The sequence below is a fragment of the Epinephelus moara genome, chromosome 7 (genome assembly GCF_006386435.1).
Source record: "Epinephelus moara isolate mb chromosome 7, YSFRI_EMoa_1.0, whole genome shotgun sequence".
Lineage (NCBI taxonomy): Eukaryota > Metazoa > Chordata > Actinopteri > Perciformes > Serranidae > Epinephelus > Epinephelus moara.
The window spans coordinates 14,864,056-14,889,052 of NC_065512.1; the positions used below are offsets into that span (position 1 = coordinate 14,864,056).

Sequence of the window (24,997 nt, forward strand, 5' to 3'; positions counted from 1 at the left end):
AAAGCGAAAGCTTCAGGGCTATAATCAACAAAAATGGTGATGAATAATCACACTGTAAATACTGGGGGGGGGGGGTCATCACGGCTTTACAAATGGTAAAGACATTCAAGAAAAACACAAATAATTAGGAAATACAGTCTGTATATCCTCCTGAGACCCGAACTTTTGTTTGGTATGCATCTTTAATTTCCCCTAGCTATTTGGGATCAGTAGGACCCGATAAGTATAAAAAAAACCTAAACATTGTCAATGATAATTAGCTCCCAATGTCCTCAAATAGGACGATACAAAAGTCCCAATGTCCTGAACAGCGTCTCAGCTTGTTACTGTTGCTAAAATTGGTCAAATTTGTTCCCATATCAAACTAAAAACATTATTGATCATAAATAAACAACTGTCAACCATAAAATTTGATCTGGTTTTGGACCTTGCCCACTTTTGTGTTGCAATCACCTGCAGATCTACTTGGCAGAGATGGCTGCCATATCATTTTTATGTGGATCAGTATATTGTGCTCTTACTACCGCTTGATGGCATAAAAAGTGTCCACGAATGAGGACGACCGGTCTTAGTTAAGTAGAATGAAGTATAAGGCCAAGTAAACCCCAAATGTGATGTCCTTACATAAGGACACAGGGTCTCAGGAGGATATTTCAGATATGACTTATCTGAAATGTAGTGATTGACTAAACAGCATCTAACAAGGTTCTGAGATGACACTGTACATTATATCTTTAAAATAAGTTACTGTAAAAATATCTTGACATACAGAACAGAACCTGTTAACCATCATTAATAATACCTGCAAGCTTTGTTGTTTTGCTAAAATGCCATGCAGCCAAGGCCACCTACCTTCCGCTCATTACAACCCAAACAGTTGACACCATCGAGTTCCACAGGGAGGGTCTGACTGCTGTACTCACTCATCGCATGCTACTCTTACTCATGCAGCTAAATACAAAGGACTCTGTAAAGCACTGACAGCCTTTTCAGTTACAGTCTGCCAAGACTATGACTGCATTCAGCCTGAATAAGAGCCATTAAGCTTTTTCTAAAGAAGTACCAGGATTCACTGTTTACCGATTGGCTGTTTGGTGACCACAGGCCGTGTGGGTTCAGGGGTTGACAGAGATTCCTGTTTAGTAGTTGTGGTGGGAGCTGAGAAAAATAGTGTACGTTAGTAGACCTGGGAGAAGAGTTATTACTGTATGTCCTGAACGATGTACAAAAAACCTAGTGTATTTGTAGTGAACAATGAGCAGGACAGTGAGGGAGAAGTCAGGTAGAATAGTCAGACCTGAGGTCAGCAGTGTTTTTCTGACCTCTGAACTCAGCTTTAGGTCAGAAAAGTCATTACCAAGAGTTGTCTTTGGGGCTATGTTCCGGGAGACGGGCGGTCTGCCCTGGGTCCTGTTATGGAGAACTGACAAGAACAAGGGAGGAAAGATTTAAGTCAATGAGTCACACATGAGATGTCCTCATAGTCCTGAAAAAGAGTTGTTCGAAGGAATTATCATCATGCATAAATTTCACAACAGCAAAATGTGTTTTGAACGAAACAAAGTCCCCTGCATTTTATTCCTGTGTTGTAAGTGTTGGCGAAATGTTCAATCTTTATCCAGTGTTTTTTCCTAGAATTTCTGAACCTGGCATCTCCTGATTTTTGGCCACATGGTGGCAGCAGAAGCAAGCTGTCAACATACATTGACATATTATCGCTTTTAAAGTTGAAATGATGACAAGTCATGTCTCTGTCAACCTGAGGAACATAAGTCCTATAATATTCATTCTCATTTGCAGCTGCGACTATGATTTTGGGCTAATAGTCACAGCTGGAGCACTACAGCAACTGGCTAAAGTTTAAAATATTGAAAATTCATAACAAATCAGTCATACGTGCTGGAACTTTGCAACGTTCACTGAAATGTAGCCCCAACCTAGCAAATTTTTTTTATATATTTGAGCTGCATGAATTAGGAAGTCCACTTGTTTTTCGCAGAAACTGTAAAACCATTCAAACATATATTCCAGCGCATTTTTTGCTCGACTGACACTAAAATCGCTATAGCTTCATTAGACCTTTTCACCACAAATGACCCAGATAGAGTTTTGAAATATAACAATTTGAGCCCACAGCTTCACAAATTATTAGTAAACAGTAATGTTTCAGGACAAAGGTCCGTGGAACACTCTCGACGAAGGTTCAGGAGGACTGAAATGTTGGTGTTTATGAATAAATTGTGATGCTCAGCGAGAGCATTGTGCGGGATTTTCTCTTCTAAGTCTAGATAAAGTACCAAATTTCTCAATTCATCTTTCACATTAGCTTGAAATCTGCCTTTACATGCTGCTCCGCTGTTTATCGAGGTCACGCTGTAAAGCCAATCTATGGCTTCTCACTCAAGGAGCTCAAGAGGATCATGACTTGTCCCTGGTGTCTAAGGTTGCGACTTGTGCCAAAACATTAAAACCACTGGCAGGTAAAGTGAATAACATTAATCGTCCTGTTACAATGCAATGTTCTGTTGGGAAACCTTGGCTCCTGACAAACATGTGGATGTCACTTGATGCGCTCCACCCAACCAAACTTTGTTGCAGACCGAGTACCTCTTCTCATTGCAATGGCATTTCCCAATGGCATGGGAAAGCAGGAAAATGTGCCATGCCATGTTGCAAAAACTGTTCAGCAATGGTCTGAGGAACGTGATGAAGGACTTGTTAAAAATTAACATAATTTGTTGTAGATTGTGTTGTGTTTAGTGGTCTCTCTGTTATCTTGAATATTTCATGTTAAGTCCATCATCATAAACCCACAGTTTAAAAACGTGGCATCTGCAACAAACCAGCAAAATGAAAATTAAAAAAAAAAAGAAAAAAGTTAGACGGGATATGATGAGGTCCTGTCTGCAGAAACGATAAATCAAAAGTTCTAGTTAAAATTCTTCTAGCGCTGAGTCTTAAAGAAGGGGTCAGCGAGAAGGGCTGAAACAAACATTTCTGAGCAGCAATAAATCACACAATGTGATAAAAATTCTGCTGCTGTATTAAAAAAAAAGGTTCAGTGGGTTTGACCAAAAGCAGCATGTCTCTATTGGCTTACCATGGTGCGGAGAAAAGGGGAAAGGCTGCTTGACTGGCGTTAAAGGTTTCTGAAGAGTCAAAGACAAAAACACAAAGGAGAGAATTGCTCATTAGTGTTTGTAATGACAACAGCAAGTCTGAGTGTTAGCGTTTGACCTCAGTGCCATCTCTGCCTCTGCCTCTTTCATAACTTCTAAGCCCTCTGCTCCATGTCGAATCGGTAAAGTCCCTGCTGAGGAGCTCGTTATTTGAAGTTTTCCTCTTCAAATAAGGGGCAAGTGTTGTGGCTGATTCTCAACAGCTGTGATGTTTTATGAGCGCAGAGCCAGGAGCACGTGACACATCAACCCTCCGCTGTCGGTAAATCAGTGCCACCTTTCTCCTCTCAACTCATTTCCACACTGTTATCCTTCCTTCTCCATCATGCTCTTTCATCTCCTTTTTTCCTGTGTTTTATTCCACTCTAGAAGTTAGCTAGCTACAGACTGCTCTCTTGGCTTGGTCGGTCCTGGCTGTGCTGCCGCTGTTTCCATTCAGTAGTTGGATGGAAAACTAATGAGGCAAACAACCCTGAGAATAGCATAAGCTCACTAAAGTGCACAACATGGACTCTGAAGCATGTTGCCTGCTCCAAATAAACACCCTGTTCTCAAAAATATTTCTTTTGAGAAGAGGAGCTGTACCTGTGCTTTCTCTGTACTCTCACTACTTTATGACACTTGCTTCATTTCACATGTTAATACAACACAATGTAAGACAATCTGCAACAAAACAGCTTCACAATATCAGTGATAATTCTTTAGTTATGCTTGGATAAGACATTAAGTGTGTCCAATACATACCACAGGGCTGATGGGACGTTTAAAGATTTTCTTGATGGCTTTCTCTAGAAACATAACACAAGATGGAAATCAATAAATGAATCAGCGCAAGTGGAACTAATACAAAGTGAAGGAACTAAGCAAAACCACATTGCACAACCACATGCTTTGCTCAAGATGCATTTCATCATGGTAGACTGAATGAGAGAGTTCCTTGGTAGTGGCTAAATATAAGTTAACCACAGGATGGTTTTGTTACAGTAGGACTGGTTTGTGTCTCCTGCTGCCGTTAAGAAAACACTGCTGAATTAGCAAGAGAGCTGTTCCCTGAATGAGCAGTCAAAGGATTTGTACATGAAAAGATTCATGCAGAAGGTTTAAAGACTGTCTAAACTCAGTTTCAAGTGTTGTGATAACATGAAGTGATATAACAAAGTGCAGGTTTTTCTTAATTAAACATATAACCTTTTTTTTTTAAATTGTCCACAGAAAACCAGAAATCTTGATGATCAGGGTGAAAATTTCTGCTTTATAAAACTGTCCTACAAAGGCTAACTGAAGCTAACCAACTATGCTACTGAAACTGAGAAAAAAATGGCTTCAAATACCTCTTTTTCCGCCAAAATTAGCACATGCATATGGGTTTATTTCACACTGGAAAACCCACTAAAAATAAGCAATAGACTCCTTTTCCATTTCCAGTGGACCAGAGCTGCAGAAGATGAGTATGCCTTTTTTTTTTTTTTTTAATTAACTGTTATTTATCCAGGAAGCCCCATTGAGACTGAAGATCTCTTTTACTAGAGAGACCTGGCTGAGGTAGCAGCCAATCAAAACACATTTAAAATACAACATATGATACAAAAATCCACAATAAAACAACTATTCAAACACAGTTGTGTGTGTGTGTGTGTGTGTGGGGGGGGGGGCAGTTTTTGGTGTGTCATGTTCAACGTCACAGGCTGGAAAACAGGTTAGTAAACAGTAGAGCGCAGCCTGGAGGCCAATGAAAATGTCTTCTTTTTATATATCACTTACGTATTCGGTCTCTCTTTTAAACTCAGACTAATTAAGATCAATATTTGAGCACTGCATTGGCGGAGACAGAAGGTATTTGTGGTGGCACGTCATTGCATCTTGCTTGTTAAGGGGCTAAAATTCACGCATTCATCAACGTCGATCGGAGCCAGAGCTGATTAATAACTGTGACTACTGCAGTGTCATTTGACCCAGGTGTGAATGCCAATTATGACCTTTCCCATGACATTAAAAAGCCAAATGTTAGCAGGTGTTAGCGGGTATTTTGTGCAGTGGAAAAAGGGCTAAAGCTTTTTGACTCTACAGCCAAATGTGTTATTGGGAGAAAAATGGTACTGCACTTATTAAATAGGTATTCAGAAAGTAAAACCATGATCAATTATTTGACCTATGACCCCCAAATGCACAAAATTGTAGTTACTAAATGCAGTATGCAGCATGAGGTAAAATGTTTTCATTTCTTACTAGATTCAGTTTGTATAGGTTTGATTTATTGATGTCTTATTGATGTTTTAAAACAAAACATCAAGTATTATTTTATCTGGTTTGACCTAAGTTAGGATTACTTGACACCATCATCATCTTCATCGCTAATGTTGCTACGAATATTGTATTGTTATTTTTGTAGTTGGCATCACCCTCATTCTCCCCAATTCGACATAAAACGCTTACTGCGATTTTCAATGGAATCCCAAATCTCCGGGAACCCAAGACAGAGCCCAGTGACTACATTTACTACAGCTTCACACCCAATTTTCTCCAGAACCAGAAACTTTTGTCACAAGATAGAACAGATATCCAAAGGTTTAATTTCAGTTATAACTCAGTTTTGACCAAAACTGTAGTTACACTAAGTCTATAAATACACACCATACATTACATAAAGTACTGATGATTAATGCAGACATATGTGAAACTAAGAGAATTAAATCGATACAACAAAAACGTACCAAACATAAACACAAAATGCACAGAAACAGTGTTTGGGGAAGAGGTATCAGTTATAATTGAGAGGATTATGTAAGAAAACAATCTCAATGGACCCTACGCTTTTTTGTTGGGCTCATATCCAGAGAAACATAACTACAGTAAAAATGAACGAGAATTTATAGACTTCAGCTTGTTTTATGCCAAAACATGTATTTCAAGTTTATGGGAAAACACTCACAGACCAAGCACTACTTAATGGATAAGACAGATGTGATCAAGCCTTCCACTGGACAGAATCACTTGTATATTACATAACATAATACAGGGTCAACAGCATACATCTGAAAATATATAGAGGGCCATCATAAGTCATGTTAAGGATTTAAATGTATTACATGATCGAGTGAATGTCTAGTTTCTGTGGACAATACAGTTTTTCAGCTTGTATGATTTTCATTTTTATTTTAATTAATTTCAATTAATACTTGTCACCTTTTGCATTTATTGCAAATAATATGCTCTAATTTGTACAGAACTTCTGTATCACAAAGTGAAACTTATCTATGCTCTCTTTAAAGCCAGACTCCATTGACAAAAAATGGAGTGATGCTTGCGAGCTCGTTCAGGCAGTCAACTTAGTTGCACGTATGTCATACGTCACTCTCCATGTGTCATCTACAAAACACACCCTGCCAATATGGCGGTGTATCTAGTGATTGGTCGCATTTGAGCCATTTTTAAGCATTTTTCTGTTGTTATAGCGCCACCCAGTTGAGATATGCCCATTCAAGTTTGCAATTTCAATCGGTGGCTATAGCGCCCCCCTTTGGCCAATTGATGTAATATTGCTTCATTCGCATCCTCCCATGACCCTCTACCACTGTGCCAAATTTCACATGGATTGGCCAAGTCAGTGAGGAGAAAAACATGGAACAGACACACACACACACACAGAGTTTTCGTCATTATATAGTATTTACTAAGATGTTGTATTACTCTATCATTTGATATATTTTTTAAATTATCAAATTTTTTTGTACTTTGTTTCCTTCCTACACTGAGTGGTTTCATTTCGTAGGTAGATATTTGCACTATGTTGACTTAAAGGTTTTTTTTCTCTGCGTGAGCCTGATTTTCATGAGGTTTAGGGAATTCGCAGCTTGTAGTGGTTTGTTGTATACATGTGATAAACTGACATCAAACATACCCTCTATGCCCCCGGAGCTGATGTTGTGAATGACCGGCTTGCTCCACACTCCAGTGCCGTCCTTGGAGTTGGGCTGGACGCCGAACTCATAGACTGTGTTGGGCTTCAGGTTGTCAATGACCGTGTCGCTAGTCGGGCAGGTCTGGTAGTTCCACTTCCTGTTCCTCTCACGATAACGCACCGTGTAGTGTCTGAGCCAAAGACAGAGCGAAAGAGAACATGGAGATAAACAGTAAATCCTGCACATGTAAATGAAATAACTGAGTGTGAGAAGTAAAAGGAAAATGCATTTGCCATTTTGTCACAGGAGAACCGCTAAGTACTTTCAGATGCCACAAAATCTTAATGTCTTATTCAGTAATGTGTATTTATTTCAATAAGTCTCACAAAGTCATAACAAGTGCAGGGTCAGGGGTTGATCTTAGTTTCAGCTCTTGAGAAAAAAGTCTATCTCAAGTTTCCAGTGTAGTTAAACAGTGTTTTTTTCTGCATGAGCTGCAGTCAGGATTCAGTGTCCTGATGCCCACACAAGGGCAGATGCTTCTGCACATGCTTCTATTCCTTTATTCAGAAAACATATGAAACTAATAATAGACATAAAACAAAGAAGGATTTGTACCAAAAGAAAGCGTAGGATTTTTTTTCTATCAAATACTTCCTTGCTTTTTTTATTTGAGAGAAAGAAGGAAGACTGTTCACATGCTGTGTGGGTGGACTCTTCTTCTAAACACCTGTGTGCACAGGCTGTCCTGGATCCACCGCTCCGTAACCTGAGAGACGTCAGGGAATAATTTACTGTTTATGTAGTTATACCAGAGTCTCTGCGCCAAGTGCATGTGTGTGAGAGCGAGAGCGATCTGTTAATATGCTTAACAAAACCACAATACAGCCAGCAGTTAAATTGAAAGGCAGAAAATTGAATCTCCATGTGTTAGTGTGATTCTCTTTTAGTACACCTGTACCAGTCGATCTATCTGTCTGCCCAGTGCATGTTTGACAGCAGTTAAAGAAGTATTTAGTATTTTATCATTTGAAAAGCATATTAAAAGAGGCACAATCGTAATGTGCTAACTCTGTCTCGTGGAGGGATTTCAGGCATTTAAAACCCTCAGCAGACTGCAGGAAAACTACTGCATCAAAATTCTTACTCCTTCTTCTAGAGTCATAACTCAGTCAAATCTGAACACACATACATTATATACATTTACATTCAGTGCGACTTATACTTCCTGAGGATATCATAACATTTGATGTCAATTGCATATAAATATCCATAAATCCAGAACTTGCCAGACAATCACCATGTTTTAACATTTTCTTCAGTATTTAAGTAACGGAAAGTGGAAAGTTGCCAAAATGTGAACAAATACAGGGGCTTAAGTTGGCAGCATTATGCACCCTGTGTAACATTGAACTCCCCTACAGAAGGTATTACGGTGTCGCAGTAAACTTACCCATCCTCAAGACAGTCATCCATGACGTTGCCTTCATAGGGAGTTTTCAGGAGGGTCCCCCAGGACAGGAGAACTGAGCTGGGCGTCACTGACCCAATGACCAAGTGTAGTGGCTTCTGCATTTCCACTTTACCTGAGATCAAATGAGACATTTTAATTCACTATCATCACTTTATTTCAATGCTTGAAAATTGATGTGCAAAAACAAAATTACAAACAATGCAATATCTGTTCAATGTTTTGTATCTGTATGGGTTAGGAGCCCCTGCAGACTTCATAGATGTTACAGTCTGCTGTCTCTGGACTTGTGGTGACTTCGGCTAAGCTCAGCCAAAAATACTTTATTTTTTACGGTTAAAAGTGTGTTTTATTTGCTATAAATGTGACATAAAAGCTCCCAAAAACCACTAATTAATGTTTTTGACCCACTGATGGGGCTGGTTGGCACAAAGGGCTCTAGTTTCGCAGACCGGGCGCGGCGGGGGCGCAGCGCACCTGCGCTTCACCAGCTGGGTGTGGCCAGGCGGACTTTGTAAGTTTGGCACACTGTGCGCCCTGGCGCAGCTACTCCTCTTTCCCACCTCCGTCCCTCCTACCGGCGCAAGTCGGAAAGAGGGAGGAGAGAAGGCGTGGAGTGGGTTTTACACACATCACACCAATCAAATGAGCCCCTCTCCTCACCCTTAAATGCGCCGCGCGAAGGCGTAATGAGAGTTTACTCAATTCGCCATGGCAGAAGAGAGCAGCAGCGTCAGACGGCCAAACTTCTCCCAGGAGGAAACTGATGTTTTGGTCCGGGAGGTCCAAGCTCGCAGTGTCCGAATATACGGAACTGCGAGCAGACCTCCACGGGCTGATGATGCAAAGGTAGACTGGGAGGAGGTCACCACAATTGTAAATCAATGTTGCGTTTCTCTCGTGCGCGCGCGCTCTCTCTTTCTCTCTCGCAGTCTCACTCTGTTTCTTTTCTTTTGACTTTTCTAAGATGACAGATGCTGAATATATACTCCCTATCTGATGCTGTGGCTGTTTGTGGTTGGCTGAGAGGGATGTGAACTCATTAGTTTGCAGCTGTGTTAATCAAATCAGGTTGGGTTTCCATTACGCGTGCCAAACGTGCCAAACGGTGCCAATCCCCTTTGATCTGACATCAGATGTGACGGGACAGTCGATATAGAGATACATTTATGTGCTGATTGCAGATAGTTGCATTGAATAGTGGTTTTTTGGGTATTTATTGCATCGTTAATGTGCCTGATATTCTGGAAACCTGCCTGTGAGGTTTTGGTGACGTGTGCGCACTGTCCGCCGGTCAGCCAAACTTCGGCTTACACCGGCTGCGCTCCGCCTGCGCTGACAGTAGACCTGGTTTCAGCTGGCGAGCTTTTAGCGCACCTTCGGCGAAGCCTTTTGGCACGAAACTGTCACTGCGCCAAGCTGGATCTGTCGACACCTCCCCCTGCTGCGCCGCCACACCCATCTCAGCGCACCTCGGTCTGCCAAACTACCAAACTGAGCGCGCCTCGGGTTGCGCTGCTCGAAACTAGCTCTGCGCGGGGTTCGCCACCCTGCGCCACCTGTGCTGCGCCGGGAAACTAGAGCCCAAATTCACAACATGACTTAACTCACAAATCACCTAATTTTAGAAATGATTTGTCTACATGGAAATATATGTATTAATGAGAAGATGTTCACCTTTCATTTGCTGCTGGCTAGAATAATCTAACATACATTATACCAGAGAATTATGGCACAAAGGGAACAATGTGACAACCCACCCTGGTCTCCCCTATACCTCCACGTCCACCCTCAATGCCCATGTCCTCTGTTTTATCATGTCACCTTGATGATGGTTTGTTTTCCTATAATTCTTACAGAATCATTACCTGTGCACTGCTTTTTCACCTCATTGACTGGGATGGGCTGGACAGCGATAAGGTACTTGGGCTCAGCATCTAAACACGGGAGAAAAACAAACTTAAGGTTATAGATGATCTTATTTCCCTCTTTTTACTAGATAAGGTAAAAATACAATTCACATGTGCATCATAGCTTCTCATCTTTAGGCTGAACAAACACACATATCATAAGCCTCTCTTACCAAACTCAGTCTCATACGGCTGTCCGTTCTCAGGCAGCTGAATGAACTGTTTGGAGAACATGCTGCTGCCATAGCCCAGGATGTAACCCTCCAGCTTAGTGTCAGGGCTGGGACGCAAAAACTTCATCACGATGGTGTCTCCTGTGGCGTTGATACGGACTTTCATGTTCTGGCGTCTCACTGGGGAGGCAGGAGAGGACGTAAGTGTTCCATTAAATCTTTAATTTTGAGAACATTCAGGACACAGTGAAGTGCAAGAACGCCCAAAAGTTTCTGCACATTTAAGTCCAATGCGAGTATTTAATGATAAATCCAAGCTTTCTGTCAATATAGACCTTCGTCGTGGCAAATGCTTGACCAAAGGAGTCTCAGAGCTTTGAATGACATCAAATAGAGCAGTCTACAGGGTCTTCAGTCTGTGTTTGAAGGATATATCCAGGATGTCAAACTGACTCAGCAGCAAGAACAGGTTAAAAAGACAAAGATAGTTAGAAGCTAAAGCCGAACTATAGGCTACAGATTACAGTGTAAACGTGAACCACCACATCACTGCTGGTCACCACACAAGACAATGAATATAAAGGGAAACTTTGCTGATATTGAACCAGCTGTGTGGCATCGCAGTGTGTGCAGATGAACGGTGTTTGGCTTTCAGTAGGCTATATCTTCAGTAGCTAGCTAGCTAACCCTACACTTTTCAGGGTTTGATTTTGGTTTTGGAACAGGGAAGAAATGTATATCTTTTTCCAACCTCTCCAGGTAACGAGTATCATTAATACACGACGTGCCCCAGACACAACATTTAGCTCCAAATCCACAAAACCAGCCTAAAAATTAAGGAAATCCAAAAGTATTAGAGTCAATGGAGCACAGCTGTGTTGTTGTCAGACCCTGATGCTACATTATGATTGGCCAGTCTGTGTCCAAGGGTGGAACTTAGCAAAGAGTCAACTGCAGTACAAACTACCCTTAACAAAGTGCTTTTCTTCTTCTCCTCCTTTGTCTTGTCATCCCATTTTAGTCTTCTAAAAGCAGACTGAAACCCAGACTTCATGCTGGTTTAAATTCTGCTGAGGTGTAAATTTTACTGAACATAACAGTGATATAATTTAAGTGAGCATTAACATAGAGGAAGTACCTTAAAACCCTTCTTATTGTGTGCTATCTAACTGGATGATAACATTACTTTTATAGTGAGTACACACGTTAAGGATCTGCCACTTACGAGCATCAAAAACTGCATATGTTGAAGCTTTTATATGAGGTGTAAATGTCTGTGTCTCGGCTTTTTAAATGCATATGTTGTTATTGTAAATGAAAATCTGTGTACAATGGTTAGTAAAACGTGAGGTCAGCTTGAGCTTGTGTTGATTTGACAAGAAAATGATATGAGGTAATACTTTTCTCTCTGTGTGTGTCTGTCTCTCTCAGACATACACTGACATCACTTTACAAGAAACTGCACGTTTGCTGCCAGAACTGATTTTTACAGAATACAGTCCTAATCAGCAGAGCCTGGGGACAGATATTGGATAGGACAGGCATCAAAGGGTGGGTCGCAATAAAACCGAAGCCAGCTTGATTTGTTCTGAGGTCATGTTCTGAGGTCTGAGGTTCACAGAGCTACTTGGCAACACACTACAAGCAAACATAGGGAAGTGATACATCAAAAGTAGGTGGGAAATCTTCTTGAGTTCACATGAGACCGAACATTTTATGGAAGTGAACTCAGTTAATTACAAATGTAATTGTTTTAATGAGCTGACCCTGAAGCTGGACATGACAGCGTTGGTTTTTATTTATTCATAAAGCCTTTAATGGCAACTAGCCGTCATATATCACTTCCTTATATTAATCCGGTCCTGTGGTCATTATTTGAATCAATCAAGTGATTGGCTAATGCTTAAAGTCCTGCATGAAAATACCTAATTTGGGAAAACTGCTTTTAGTTTTTGTGCTGCACACACTTGAAACATTTTACAACACACATTCAAACAAAAAACAATTGTAGCTAGCCAGTTTGCAATGCCAGGGGTCAGCACACAGTACTGGCACTGACGGAAGACCCCAGGGTAGACCCAGAGCACACTTGAGGGATTATATATATCTCATTTGGCATGGGAACACCTCAGGATCCCCCAGGAGGAGTTGGAAAATGTTGGTGGAGAAAGGGATGTCTGGAATACCTTGCTTAGCCTGAACTACTCAATTGCTTATCCGAGGCCGGGTTGCAGGGCCAGCAGGCTGAGTACCAGACACTCCTCTCCCCAGCAACGCTGTCCAGCTCTTCCTGGGGGACCCTGAGGAGTTCCCAGGCCAGACCAGATTTACAATCCCTCCAGCGTGTTCTGGGTCTGCCCCAGGGCCTCCCATTAGTTGGACATGACTGGTAGGCACCCAGGAGGCGTCCTGATCAGATGCCCGAACCACCTCAACTATCTGACTCCGAGCTCCCTTTGAATATCTGAACTCCTTACCCTATCTCTAAGGCTGAGTCCAGCCACCCTTTGGAGGAATCTCATTTCGGCCACTTCTATCTGCAACCTTATTCTTTGGGCCACTACCCAGAGCTCATGACCATACGTGAGGGTTGGGACGTAGATGGACCAGTAAATTGAAAGCTTTGCCCTCTGACTCAGTTCCCTTTTCGCAACGACAGTCCGGCGCAGCACCCGCATCACTGCAGACGCTGCACCAAACCGCCGATCCATCTCACGCTCCATTCTACCCTCGCTCATGAACAAGACCCTGAGATATTTGAACTCCTTTGCTTGGGGTAGTAACTCAATCCCAACCCAGAGGGGGCTGCTATCCAATGTTATCCTGCAGAGAAGTATGTCCTTAGACTTGGAGGTGCTGCTGACCGTCATCCCGACTGATACCAAACTGGACCCCTTCAATGATTTCTGTGATTTAAAAAAGCTCAAACAAGCTTGTTTGGCTTGTGATACTGAGTGACAGCATGTAACACTGATCCGCAAAATAATCTCTGCAGGCGAATGATCTGATATCACCTCCTTTTAGAAAATACAAAATATGTTACAAATGGTTCTCAGAAAGCTGGCTTTGTAATGTTGAATAATGGTAATAAATATGTTTTAAGTAAAAGAAGAAGTAGGTAAGTTATCATTGGTTATGTTCAGTGCAACAGGTATATTAAGTTTTCACTTTCCCAGTTGAGTAATGTGGGTTTCATTGTGGAAAAACCATGATGTCATCAATAATAATAACTGTATAAAGGTGTATGTTTCATTTATGGTAATGGTTTAGATCTTTTCAGAGGCCTCAGATCCTTCACTGTCTGCATGCAGGTATGTGAGGAGGCTCCAGGGAGTCTGAAGGTAATGATACTGTAAGATGAGGACCGTGTGGATGTTTAGACTCCAGTGGTAAACAGAACGCACCAAGGGTTACATAACACTGTCTGGATGGTATATCTCTGTTAATGCACACTTGCTGAACCAAAGGCTTCTCTGATCAGATTTGTGTTGTAATAAACATATGTTCAAGTAAGATCCAGTTTACTCTGCTATTCTTCAAAATAAAGACTGACCCAGAGTACAAGATTTTCCACATCAGTTTTATAGCTCTAGAGAATTACATTAATTTGCTGGTATTTTTGGAGGATTTGAGCTCACTGAGGTCACCAAAACTGTTCACATCAAGGGTAACGCTCAGGCCAATGATGGTGGAAAAACCTATTGTGACTGATGTATGTTCAGTTCCAGAAAGCATGTAGTAGAGGTTACTTTTATCATCTGCAAATCCTATGTGATATAATCTATGTATGATGGATGTACGAGTTGTGTATTTGGGTTGGAAGAAACTTTGAATGTATTTGGACATAAAGGTCAACAGGGCATGTTAAGGAGGACTCTGTTAATTTTGGATGTGACCATCTTCCTATCAATCATGCTCTGCTTTATCTCTTGGAGATTAATGATCTTTATCATTATCAACACTCGTGCTGAACTTTGGTTGTTACCTTCCAAACCAACTCAATCAATGGCTGTGAAATTATTTTTCTCTCATCACTTGCCTCTGTCATGTGGCTTTGGAATAAAAAGCCAAGAACCAGGCATGCTAACAATTAGCCTATTTGTAACAGGCGTGCTAATAAACAGCAGAAATTTCAGATGGGCGCAGTGGGACCAGAAGTGTGACTTACGACTGACAGTTGGCCAATGCACATGTAAAAATAATAAACCACACCAGTGCAGATTGGATGATAGACAGTGAACAGTGGTAACAGAAAGATAGACAGGTTTGTTAAATTAAGCCTGATTTTATTGCAGTGTGGTTCTGTTTTTATCATATTTAAGAGTGCTTTAATTTAATGATCCAAGCCCTTGTCAAATCAAGAGAGAATTAAAAGCAAATTAGTCAATTTAATTATATGTCCATCCTCTGTTTTGTATCGTTTTTATTCTGCAGTGGAAATCTATGGGGCCTAAACCTCCACCCCTCTTAGTCTACGAGGCTTAACGATAGACTTTCTGCCTGGATTATGGCTTGTACTATACTCTCCACAGCATGTCCTTGGCTCATATTTCAGCATTAAATGAAATAGTGGAACTTTTCATGAGGATTACTGCCAACAGCTGCCAGACGCCAAAACAGACACTGACAGTGAAAGAGGGGGAAGCCCTGGATTTGAAAAATACCCTTGTGCTTTTCCAGCTATGTGTTTCCTATCAAAACGGCATTTGTTTTGATTCTTCCATCAATATTTCCGATAAAACACAAGTGAGATTGGCTCAGAGGGAGAGGGGCTCAGAGTGTATGAAACATTAGGAAACTCCTGGCATCGCCATTTGAACTCCAGTACAAGCAAACACTGGCTCGGTCCCACGACAACCCATCCAAAGCTCGGCCATTTGGCCCACACACAGCTTAGGGACTGTTAGGACTTATCAGTATTTCCAGAGTAAAATGAATAAAGCTTTAGGAATGGATCCAGTTATTGTCCCGATAATCAATCAACTACATTACAAAGGAAAACTACTGACATTCATCTTACCCGTAAAAAAAACTGCGAAGCCACAAAGTCATCATATGTGTGTTTGTGTGGATGAATAGTGAGGGAAATAATGATTGATGACTGTATTTGAATCTAAATTCTTCCTGAGGGCAGCCCAGCTAGTGACTCTGACCCTGTCAAATACATGAGATCACTGAAGATTTACAACCTCATCAAAAGACATGTAACCAAAGTATAATTGAATCCATAATCTCACCCTTAATAACCATGGATGGATTACTGAACAGGCCTAGCAGGCAGAAAGGGAGCCTCAGCTCAAATTGACTGTGAACATTTCTTACTGGAAAGTCAATGAAACAAGACCACAAACGGACACAAGGAGACCACAAAGAGATGCAAAACAACCACAAAAAACACTTTACACCAAAATAAGTGCATGTATGTGGGTTATTTAAACCTTCTAAAAATAGGCTAGATACTCCTTTCCCATTGCCAGTAGACCACAGCTGTGTACACGGCTCAGCAGCAGACGAGTTTGCCTTTGTATGTGTGTGTTTGTGACAGGTTGGAAAACAGGTCAGTAAACAAGAGAGGAGAGTAGAGGCCAGTGAGAACGTCACATTTGTTACTTCTTTTAATATATCTCTTAGTTATTCAGTCTTGCTCTTAAACTCGGTGCAGGCCAATTTGGATCAATGTTCGAACGCTACTTGGATGAAGATGGATGGTCTTTTGTAGTGGCGTGTCATTACATCTCGCCAGTAGCTAAAAGTAGTGCATTCACCTGGGTGTTGTGTTTCCATCAATGCTGATCAGAGCCAGAAGCCATTAATACTGTACCTGTGACTACTGCAGAGTCATTTGACCCAAGAGTAAGTGCCAGTTGTAACCTTTCCCATTAGATTAAAAGGCCAGATGTTAGGGAGGGGTTTGTGCAGTAGAAAAGCAGCTAAAGAAACACAAAAGGACCACAAAGAGACACAAAATGACTACCAAGATATGCACAACAACTTAAAAAAATACACAAAATAACCATTAAACGATGCAAAACATCTAAAAAGAGACAAGAAAAGAACACAAAGAGATGAAAAACAGACACAAAATGGCCACTAACAGGTGCAAAATAACTACAGAGGTCACAGAAAGACATAAAACAAACAAAAAGAGATGCATAACATCTACAAAGATTCACAAAATGACCACAGAGAGATGCAAAACAATGACCAAGAGACACAAAATGACCATGAAGAATGCAAAGCTACTAAAAAGAGACAAAAAGACTTCAAAGAGATGCAAAACCACCACAAAGAGATGCAAAACAAATACAAAAAGACACTAAATGACTACAAAGACGACTCCAAAGACCCCAAAATGACTTCAAAGGGATGCAAAATGACTAAAAAGAGACAGAAAATAACTAGAAAAGAGACACAAAATGACCACAAGATGTTAAATGTCCACTAAGAGATGTGAAGTAGCCACAGAGAGACATAAAACAACCACAAATAGACAAAATGACCACAAAGAGGTGAAAGACAACTATGAAGAGACACTGAGCAACTGAGAGAACAAACAAAGAGATGCAAACAATCAATTTCAGTCTCTTGGTCATGATTATACCATATGTATAGGGGTGGGACATCTTTTACATGTTTATGCTCAATGGCCTATTGTCTCATGATCTGTCCATGTTAATAATGACTAATCTATCACAGGGGAATGTTGTGAGCAGCAAACATGCCAACTGTTTCATGATATATAGCCCAAAATAAATCTTTGTTGTAATCTGTTTCATCTGTATGTTGTGGAGAGTTGGTGACAGAGTTTGGAGACAGCTTTCTGAATGTCACTCCCACCCATGATGTTGGTGACTATAGTCTATTAAATAATATACTGTAAATCTCATCCCTTCAATTATAACTTCATGACATCAGCAGTCTGCCTCGGTCACGCTGCGAATATAACCAGCTCATCAACGATTACTGTACAAGTGCATCCATCAAAACGCTGGGATTCAACCAATAAACATGTCCGATTATGAAATAAACGATGCCACATCATTCAATAAACATTTTACCGTTGTATTCATCCTGTTTTGGACCGATAACCAGAGGATGTAATCCTATTGGCCTGGAAAGAAGAAACACCCCCAAACTGGAAACTTAACCTTGGCTCAGCAGAGCGGCTATCTTGGATCATCAGCAGTGATGGATGATCCTCGGGGAAAGGGAGTAGGTTAATGGGGTTGTCAGCATAACACGCTCAGTCCACTTTGAACTGTTGTACAACATGATATCTCTATGTGTGTTTGGAGTTTCAAAATAAATATTAAAACGTGCATTGTCCAACGTGCAAACATAGTTTGGCATCAACACATCCTGATTTACAGTCTGACGTTATCAAACCACAGATTTCCACCACTGGCAGCTCTCTTCTGCTCCACTGTCTCTGCTCTGTTGGTTCAGATGAGGAGGAGGACTGCATGAAAGTAAACACTCTGAGAATAAATACACTGAGATCATCTCTTTCCACTCATGCTGATGTGTGAACTAATGAACTATAAATATCTGAAGAAAAAAAAGGTTGGAACAGAACTACAAGGCTTGTTTTGTTTTCAAAATATGCAATGGAAAAGAACTTTTCTGCTCTTTGTTGAAACAACTGTGGAGGTTTTGGTGGATGGAAGCGACACAGAATAATGAAGTCATGTCAGTTTGTCTGGAGCAGCAGAACGAGAACACAGCTGAGCTCAACAGACTGTGACACCCCGCGACTAAATAAGGACAGGGACTCTTAGCACTGGTGCAATATATAACTCTCCACACACTAATCCTAACCCTAACCATATAGAGTTATCCGACTTGTCACCATTTAATAACCCTTTTTGTTTGTTGTAGAACCTTTAATAAAGGTTTCATTTCAAAGGGCTCTACTTAGAAGTCGACATAAAGGGTTATATCTAGAACTATCTGTGAATGGTTTCACCAAAAACCCTCTCTGGAGGTTATATCCAGAACCTTTCCACCTTCTAAGGTTGTTGAAAAGAATCCAACCAGAAGGTTCTACCAAAACCCTTTTATATTTGAAGGGTTTCATCAAGAACCCAGTCACAGAGTTTTACCAGGAGCCCTTTTATATTCCAAGAGTTCACTCTAGACCCAACCTACCAAGGTTGCTCACAAGAACTCACAAAGGAGGTTCTAGCAAGAACCTGTTAATATTCCAGGGGTTCAATCTAAAACCCAGCCAGGGAGTTATACCCATAACCCATTTATATTCCAGTAGTTCATCAAGAACCCACCCAGGGGGCTCTACTGAGAACCATTTCATATATTCCAAGGATTTGATCTAAAGCTGTCTGTGAATGGTTCCACCCAGAACTCTCTCTGGGGGTAGTAGCCAGAGCCACTCCACCTTCTAAGGTTGCAAACAAGAACCCACCCAGGAGGTTCTACCGAGAATCCTATATCTTCCAAGTAGGGATGTCCCGATCCAGCTTTTTCACTTCCGATCTGAGTAGGGATGTCCCGATCCAGCTTTTTCACTTCCGATCTGATGCCGATATTACAGCCTTGAGTTTTGGCGGATACCGATACCGATCCGATCCAAGCGCGTATTATACATATTCACTTATTTTGTTGTCAGTCATGTTAGAAAAGGTTTGATCAAGCGATATTACTCTAACAAGAACAACTTAATCGGGTTATTTAGAATGATCCACAACAGTTGGTAAAAGAAACTGACCTGTTTATTGTTAACAGGGTTAAATAAACAAACTTAAACATTAACATTAAATAAAAAATATAGCTGGTTTGCTCTGGCTGCTTTGGCCCCTTAATAAATAGAAAATAAATCAACACAAGAAATCTTTAAAATGTCTAACATTGAAATTAAAATAGCAGCAAGACTCCACACACTTGTGCTTTGGCCCCCTAATAAATAAAAAATAGATTAACACCACAAGACATTGTTGACATTTAACAAACAATGCAGCCTTTCCTTTTCAGTTATTTTTGTAGTGTCAGTGCCAGCCTGGTGCTGCTGTTTCCTGTGTGTCTGCATGCTGGCCTGGTGGATTGATAGTAAGTGCTGGAGCGGATCACTGGAATGGACTGCTTGAATTGTGGAGCGCTGGGCTGGCCAGAAAACCTGAATCGGACTAATGAAAAACTGGATTTCTTGGATCGGCATTTTTCCATGCAGTACGATCCGATGCCGATGCACGTTTTTTGCTAATATTGGCGGTCGATACCGATCTGAATATCGGATCAGGACATCCTTACTTCCAAGGGTTTCATCTAGAGCCATCTGTAAATGGTTCCCCTCAGAACCCTTTCTGGGGGTTGTATCCAGAACCTTTCCAGCTTCTAAGGTTGCTAACGGAAACCCAGCCAGGAGGTTCTACCAATAACCTATTTATATTCCAAGGGTTTCATCCAGAACCCAGCCAGGGTTTTTTGTGAAACCCTTGACTGAAACCCAGCCAGTGAAATCACTGCTACCAAAGCCTTTACTTTTTTTTACTAGTGCAGTAGGGTTGGGAACCAAAACTGAGAACCGAACTCAAAATGCCAAGTACCTGGTGAAGAATTTCAGCAGACCACGTGGTAATGAAATGATGATAAAAATATCAACTATGGCAGAACATGAATTGGTTGAGGGGGTTCCAGATACCTCTACATTTAAGAATACCATTTGAAACATGTAGAAACATTTGAATATTTAATGGTTGAGAATCTTCAATGATCTTTGAAGAGCTCTTTCTTCCAAAAACTGTTGTTTGGATGAAAAGGGCTCTTAATGGGACCTCTTGTCTTTCAAAGAATTCTTGAGGGACCTTTCTTCAAAAAAGGGTTCTTCAGAAGTAAATGGTTCTGGGTACAACCTCAGCCTTTCTGAAAGAGCCCTTTCGGAACCCTTATTTCTAAAAGTGTAGTATTAATTATACTGTAGGTGACGTCCTTCCTCGGTGTTTTAATGCAGCTCTGGCACACAGTATTTCAGCCTCTCAGGTTTCTGTCCCAGAGGAGGAGAGATGGAAGAGTAGACTTGGCATTCAGCTCCGTGGAGACAAAGATGGATGGTTTATGGCTCCCTTGGTAAAACAGTCACCTTCATTTAAGGCAATGAAAACTTCTCTGAGCCTCGTGCCAACCAGAGCACCGAGGGTTTGAAATTATTTAGCTGGTGTGCAAACAACAGCTGAACTTATTTGCTCTAATGGGAATATCCCAGGCCTGTCTTCCAGCCTTGATCCAGACCTTCTCTGGAACGATCCCATCTCTTAGGTTCACATAAGGCCTTACCCTGCACCCCAGCGTGAGAGAGCCGTGCCTGGGATCATACTACGACATTTCCCCGCCAATCCTGGCGGCTTCCATGCTGGTCCCCTGATCTCACACAATATATTCATCCTGTCAGATTCGACGGAGCAACAGCTGTTTTCCCCTCCCCTGTGGCGCTACTCCATCCCATCCCTCTCCACCTTCACTCAATCTCCGCCGACCTATATGTGTCAGCGACCGTCTTTCCATCAACCTGATCCTCACTTGACTTCCTAAAGTGCCTGGAATTCATTCGTCTTGTCCTCTTATCTCCTACCTCCGCTTCCACATTTCCCCTTCATTAATCTCTACGTGACATGTGACTATGTTTTGTCTGGCCCAGCAGCAGTTTCCTAGACATGTATTGTACTGAAGTGGCAAATAATTTCTTGTATTACAAAGAGCGTCAGCATATATAAACAGGTATCAAAAGCCTTGGGAAGAAGACATTGTCCAACAACTCTGACGTGTGTTTTATGTGAAAGCATCTATGACATAACAAAGAAAACACACCTTATTCCGTAACATGTTTCACTCTAAAAACCAGGGCCGTGATCCAAAAAGACCAGAGATACAGACGATTTACTCTCCTCCCAAAGCAAAAACACACACAGTTTCCTTTCATCCGGCTCCCAAAGCTGCACACTGTGATTTGCCTGCAAGCCAAGTTCAGCCTGAAAGTTATACACTGGATGCAGACTATTTTCTCCACTGTGCATACCCCTTTATAGTCTGCTCACCTCAAATCACTTTTACTACCATCAGAAGTCTTCAAAGGGGCGCCAAAGTTTAACTCGCAAAGCAGAGTGTGGCTGCAGAGCAGAGTCAGAGTTCAGTATGCATGTGTATGTGTGCAGTGAGATAACAAGGCAGTATGGAAAATGTTCCTGGAAAATTTGCTGTTTTCCAAGAACATAGTGAGAATCCCAATCAGAGAGAGGCTCAGTACGATATAATCTGCTTATTAGAGTCAGTCTGTCTGCCTTTTATGGCATGTTGGAGAAGAAAACACTGCTTCAGAGAGGGTAAAGGGTTTGGCAGCTCTGTCATTGGTTATCTTCATTTTGGGATTTGGTATGTTGGTGTTTTATATAATGCAAAGATGCTGTGACTATTTCCATGTTGCTGTGTTGGAAACAGTTTGGACATGTGTGGTTTGCTGTGGCCAGAACTGATATATCTTCTGCACTGTCTGTGTTTCATTTTAAAGACTTTCTGCAGGTGTTTTGATTAACAAAAAAAGGAATCTTTTAATAAGAGCTGTGCTCGAGAAAGTAAAATAAATCTTCTGCCTGAAGCAATGAAGGAAAATAATTACCCAACTTTCACATCCATCAAGTCATCTGTTTGTTGGGAACAGTTCCAGGAAAAGCCACCCCAACTGGTCGTCTACAAGTCTAACCCCTGACCCGCGACCTGGAAACACTTTCATTAAAACCTGTGAGCGGTAACTGACCTGTTTCACCCTGTCTGCTCACCTCATTTCAAAGAAATGTGGATAAACCGCAGGGATTGTAAAAAAAAAAAAAAACAGTGTTTCTAATCAAGGCAGTTTGAAAGCCTGACAGGTGGCTCGGGAGAGGAAAGCTGATTTTCCTTTTAGGTTTTAGGGTTCAACAGCAGAAGTCAATATCAGATCCATGTATTGAGTATGAATCCTTTCAAATCCCCTTCCGAATCTATTTCGGTGCCTTTTGTGGAGGCATAGGCGTAGATTTCTGGGGTGACACAGGGGCGACATTCCCCTCAGTATTTAGAACATGAAAGTAGCAGAGGGCTTTTTTTCTGATTAGTTAAAGGCATTTACATCATAAACTGAGGAAGAAAGGCACAAGTTGGTGCATAAAAGTTCGCGAGAATGCAGAGGCAGATGCCTGAGGCGAACCCCTAAACCCCCTTTCATATGTGTCCCCAAACGCTGAAACAAATATGTACTTATTTAACTTTACTCAGTGCACGAACAATACAACTTTAAGTCACAAAGTACATAAATTCCTTCATTTCCTAAAGAACTATGACTCAAAAGTTGACATTCAAAGAATTAAAATACAGAAGCATGGTTCATTTATTTCCAAATATGGTGTATTGCTCTTTAAAAATCTTGGAATGGGACCCAAAATAAAATCTGGTATTAACTTTCTCCTGCTCTCCATCTAAAGCCAAATGTGATAATCACACGCAACCACTAATGATGGTATGTTCAGCAGATATCAGTATAAAAGGAGGAGGACAGATGTCAACGCGAAATATGTTGCCTTTACTTATCCTCCTATTTAAGCCACTTGTTAATCTTTTCCTTCTCTTTGTTTGTATTTGGGGATTTTCTGCACGTCCGACGCTTCCAGCTTTCTTCATGATGATACAAACAATATGTGCCAAACTGCATCTGATCATTCAACATACTCTGCAGTGAATGGTTTTCTCAGTATGGCCACAAACACTGTTCTCTTGTCATTTATCCTTGAAACAACAATCTGTCTTACTAACTATGACACACTGTCTTTTCAAGCGTATCCCAGCATGCATTTGGCAGAGGGCAGCGAAAGACTATGGAAAAGCCATCAGAGCATCACAGGGCTAACAGAGGGACAATCACACTGATGTTTACTTTCACCTCACATGCATCCAGTAATGTTTATCTCCTCATGTGGATTTCTCAGTGGAAGACATTAACACTTGCAGGTGTCACTTACCTCTGCTCCTGCGAGGAGTCGAGGGACCACAGAGAACTATCCCAGCGATGAAGACCATGAGAAGAAGGACCAGAAAGCTGTGTGAGTGTCGCTGCATCCCCATCATCATCTCTGCTGTGGTTCAGCTCTGAGTCTCAGGTGTAACAAGCTGCCTGTGGTCTGAATTAGCTCAGCTCAGTGTGAGAGACACAGAAATAAGAGGCTGTCACTCAGCGTCACCTTGCTGATTGAATGGATCTGTTGCTAACAGGTTAATGTGTGCTGCAGCTGCAGTATTGCGAGCTGGGTGTTTCTGGAGTGGCTGGACTACTTCTCTGAGCTGGTGGCTCTCAGGACTAGTGCAGCTCACTGAACTGGACTTCTGGCTGCTCCTGCACCATCTATACCTCTCTATAATGGAGGGAGGGAACAGACAGTGCCGGACACACCCACTCCCATTACCCTCCCCCATCTCCCCTTTTCTTTCACTCTCCATCTCACACTCCTTTTCTCTGGAAAAGGAGTGAGAGTTCTCTCCAAGCTTCCCGCCTTCCTCAGTCTATTTTTTTCTGTTCTCTTTTTTTCTCTGCTGAGTCTGGTGTGTCCCCAGCAATTCTTCTTTCCATCTGCAGAGGCCTTTTGACACTTTTCATTGTTCTTATTCCCTCTATATATCCTGCTTTCTTTATCTCTTTTTCTTTCTTCTCTCTTTTGTTGTCTCACACTGAGCGCTTTTAGATTCCAGTTTTGATATTGACAAGACATTTACACTGAAACATAGCAATCTGGTTATTCATATCCATGTATACATGATTCTGGTGGTATCCAGGTTTCTCTTTGGTATGTACCAACCCTATCACCACACAAAAAGGTTGGTCAATTCTGCAAAACCCTGGATTATATTCACTACCAGCATTTTTAAAATATCAGTTCCTGCAATATCTGTACATTGCATCTATGCTATGGTATGGTATGAGCTGGTGTGAGTCTGGTGTGTCCCCAGCAATCCCACTTTCCATTGGCAGAGGCCTTTTGACACTTTCCATTGTTCTTATTCTGTCTATGTGTGTATATATATATATATATATATATATATATATATATACCCCGTTTTCTTTATCTCTTTTTCTTAGTTTGTCTCACACTGAGCACTTTTAGATCCTAGTTTTGATATGGACAAGGCATTTACACTGAACTTTAGAAATCTGGTTATTTATATCCATGTATACTTTATTCTAATAGTATCTGAGTTTCATATAGTATGTGCACCAACCCTATTGGTTGATTCTGCAAAACCCTGGTTCTGTGACAGCATTTTTTAAATTCTCACTTCCTACAGTATCTGCAGATGGCATCTTTGGTATGCAGGGCTGGGTATCATTAAAAAA

At 41.2% G+C, this 24,997-nt stretch overlaps 1 protein-coding gene across 2 annotated transcripts in view; it reads right to left on the reverse strand.

Moving 5' to 3' along the window:
• Positions 1-23,988, reverse strand: part of LOC126393276 (target of Nesh-SH3-like) — a 50,660-nt gene extending 26,672 nt beyond the window's left edge. For both annotated transcript variants that reach the window (XM_050049293.1, XM_050049292.1), the window contains exons 1-8: positions 23,631-23,988; positions 10,633-10,812; positions 10,418-10,486; positions 8,532-8,664; positions 7,078-7,268; positions 3,924-3,967; positions 3,101-3,149; positions 1,358-1,423 (exon numbers count right to left, since the gene is read on the reverse strand). In XM_050049293.1, the coding sequence (XP_049905250.1) occupies positions 1,358-1,423; positions 3,101-3,149; positions 3,924-3,967; positions 7,078-7,268; positions 8,532-8,664; positions 10,418-10,486; positions 10,633-10,812; positions 23,631-23,739 (841 nt within the window). In that variant the 5' untranslated portion in view covers positions 23,740-23,988. The remainder of the gene's footprint in view (positions 1-1,357; positions 1,424-3,100; positions 3,150-3,923; positions 3,968-7,077; positions 7,269-8,531; positions 8,665-10,417; positions 10,487-10,632; positions 10,813-23,630) is intronic.
• Between the last annotated feature and the right edge of the window lie 1,009 nt (positions 23,989-24,997).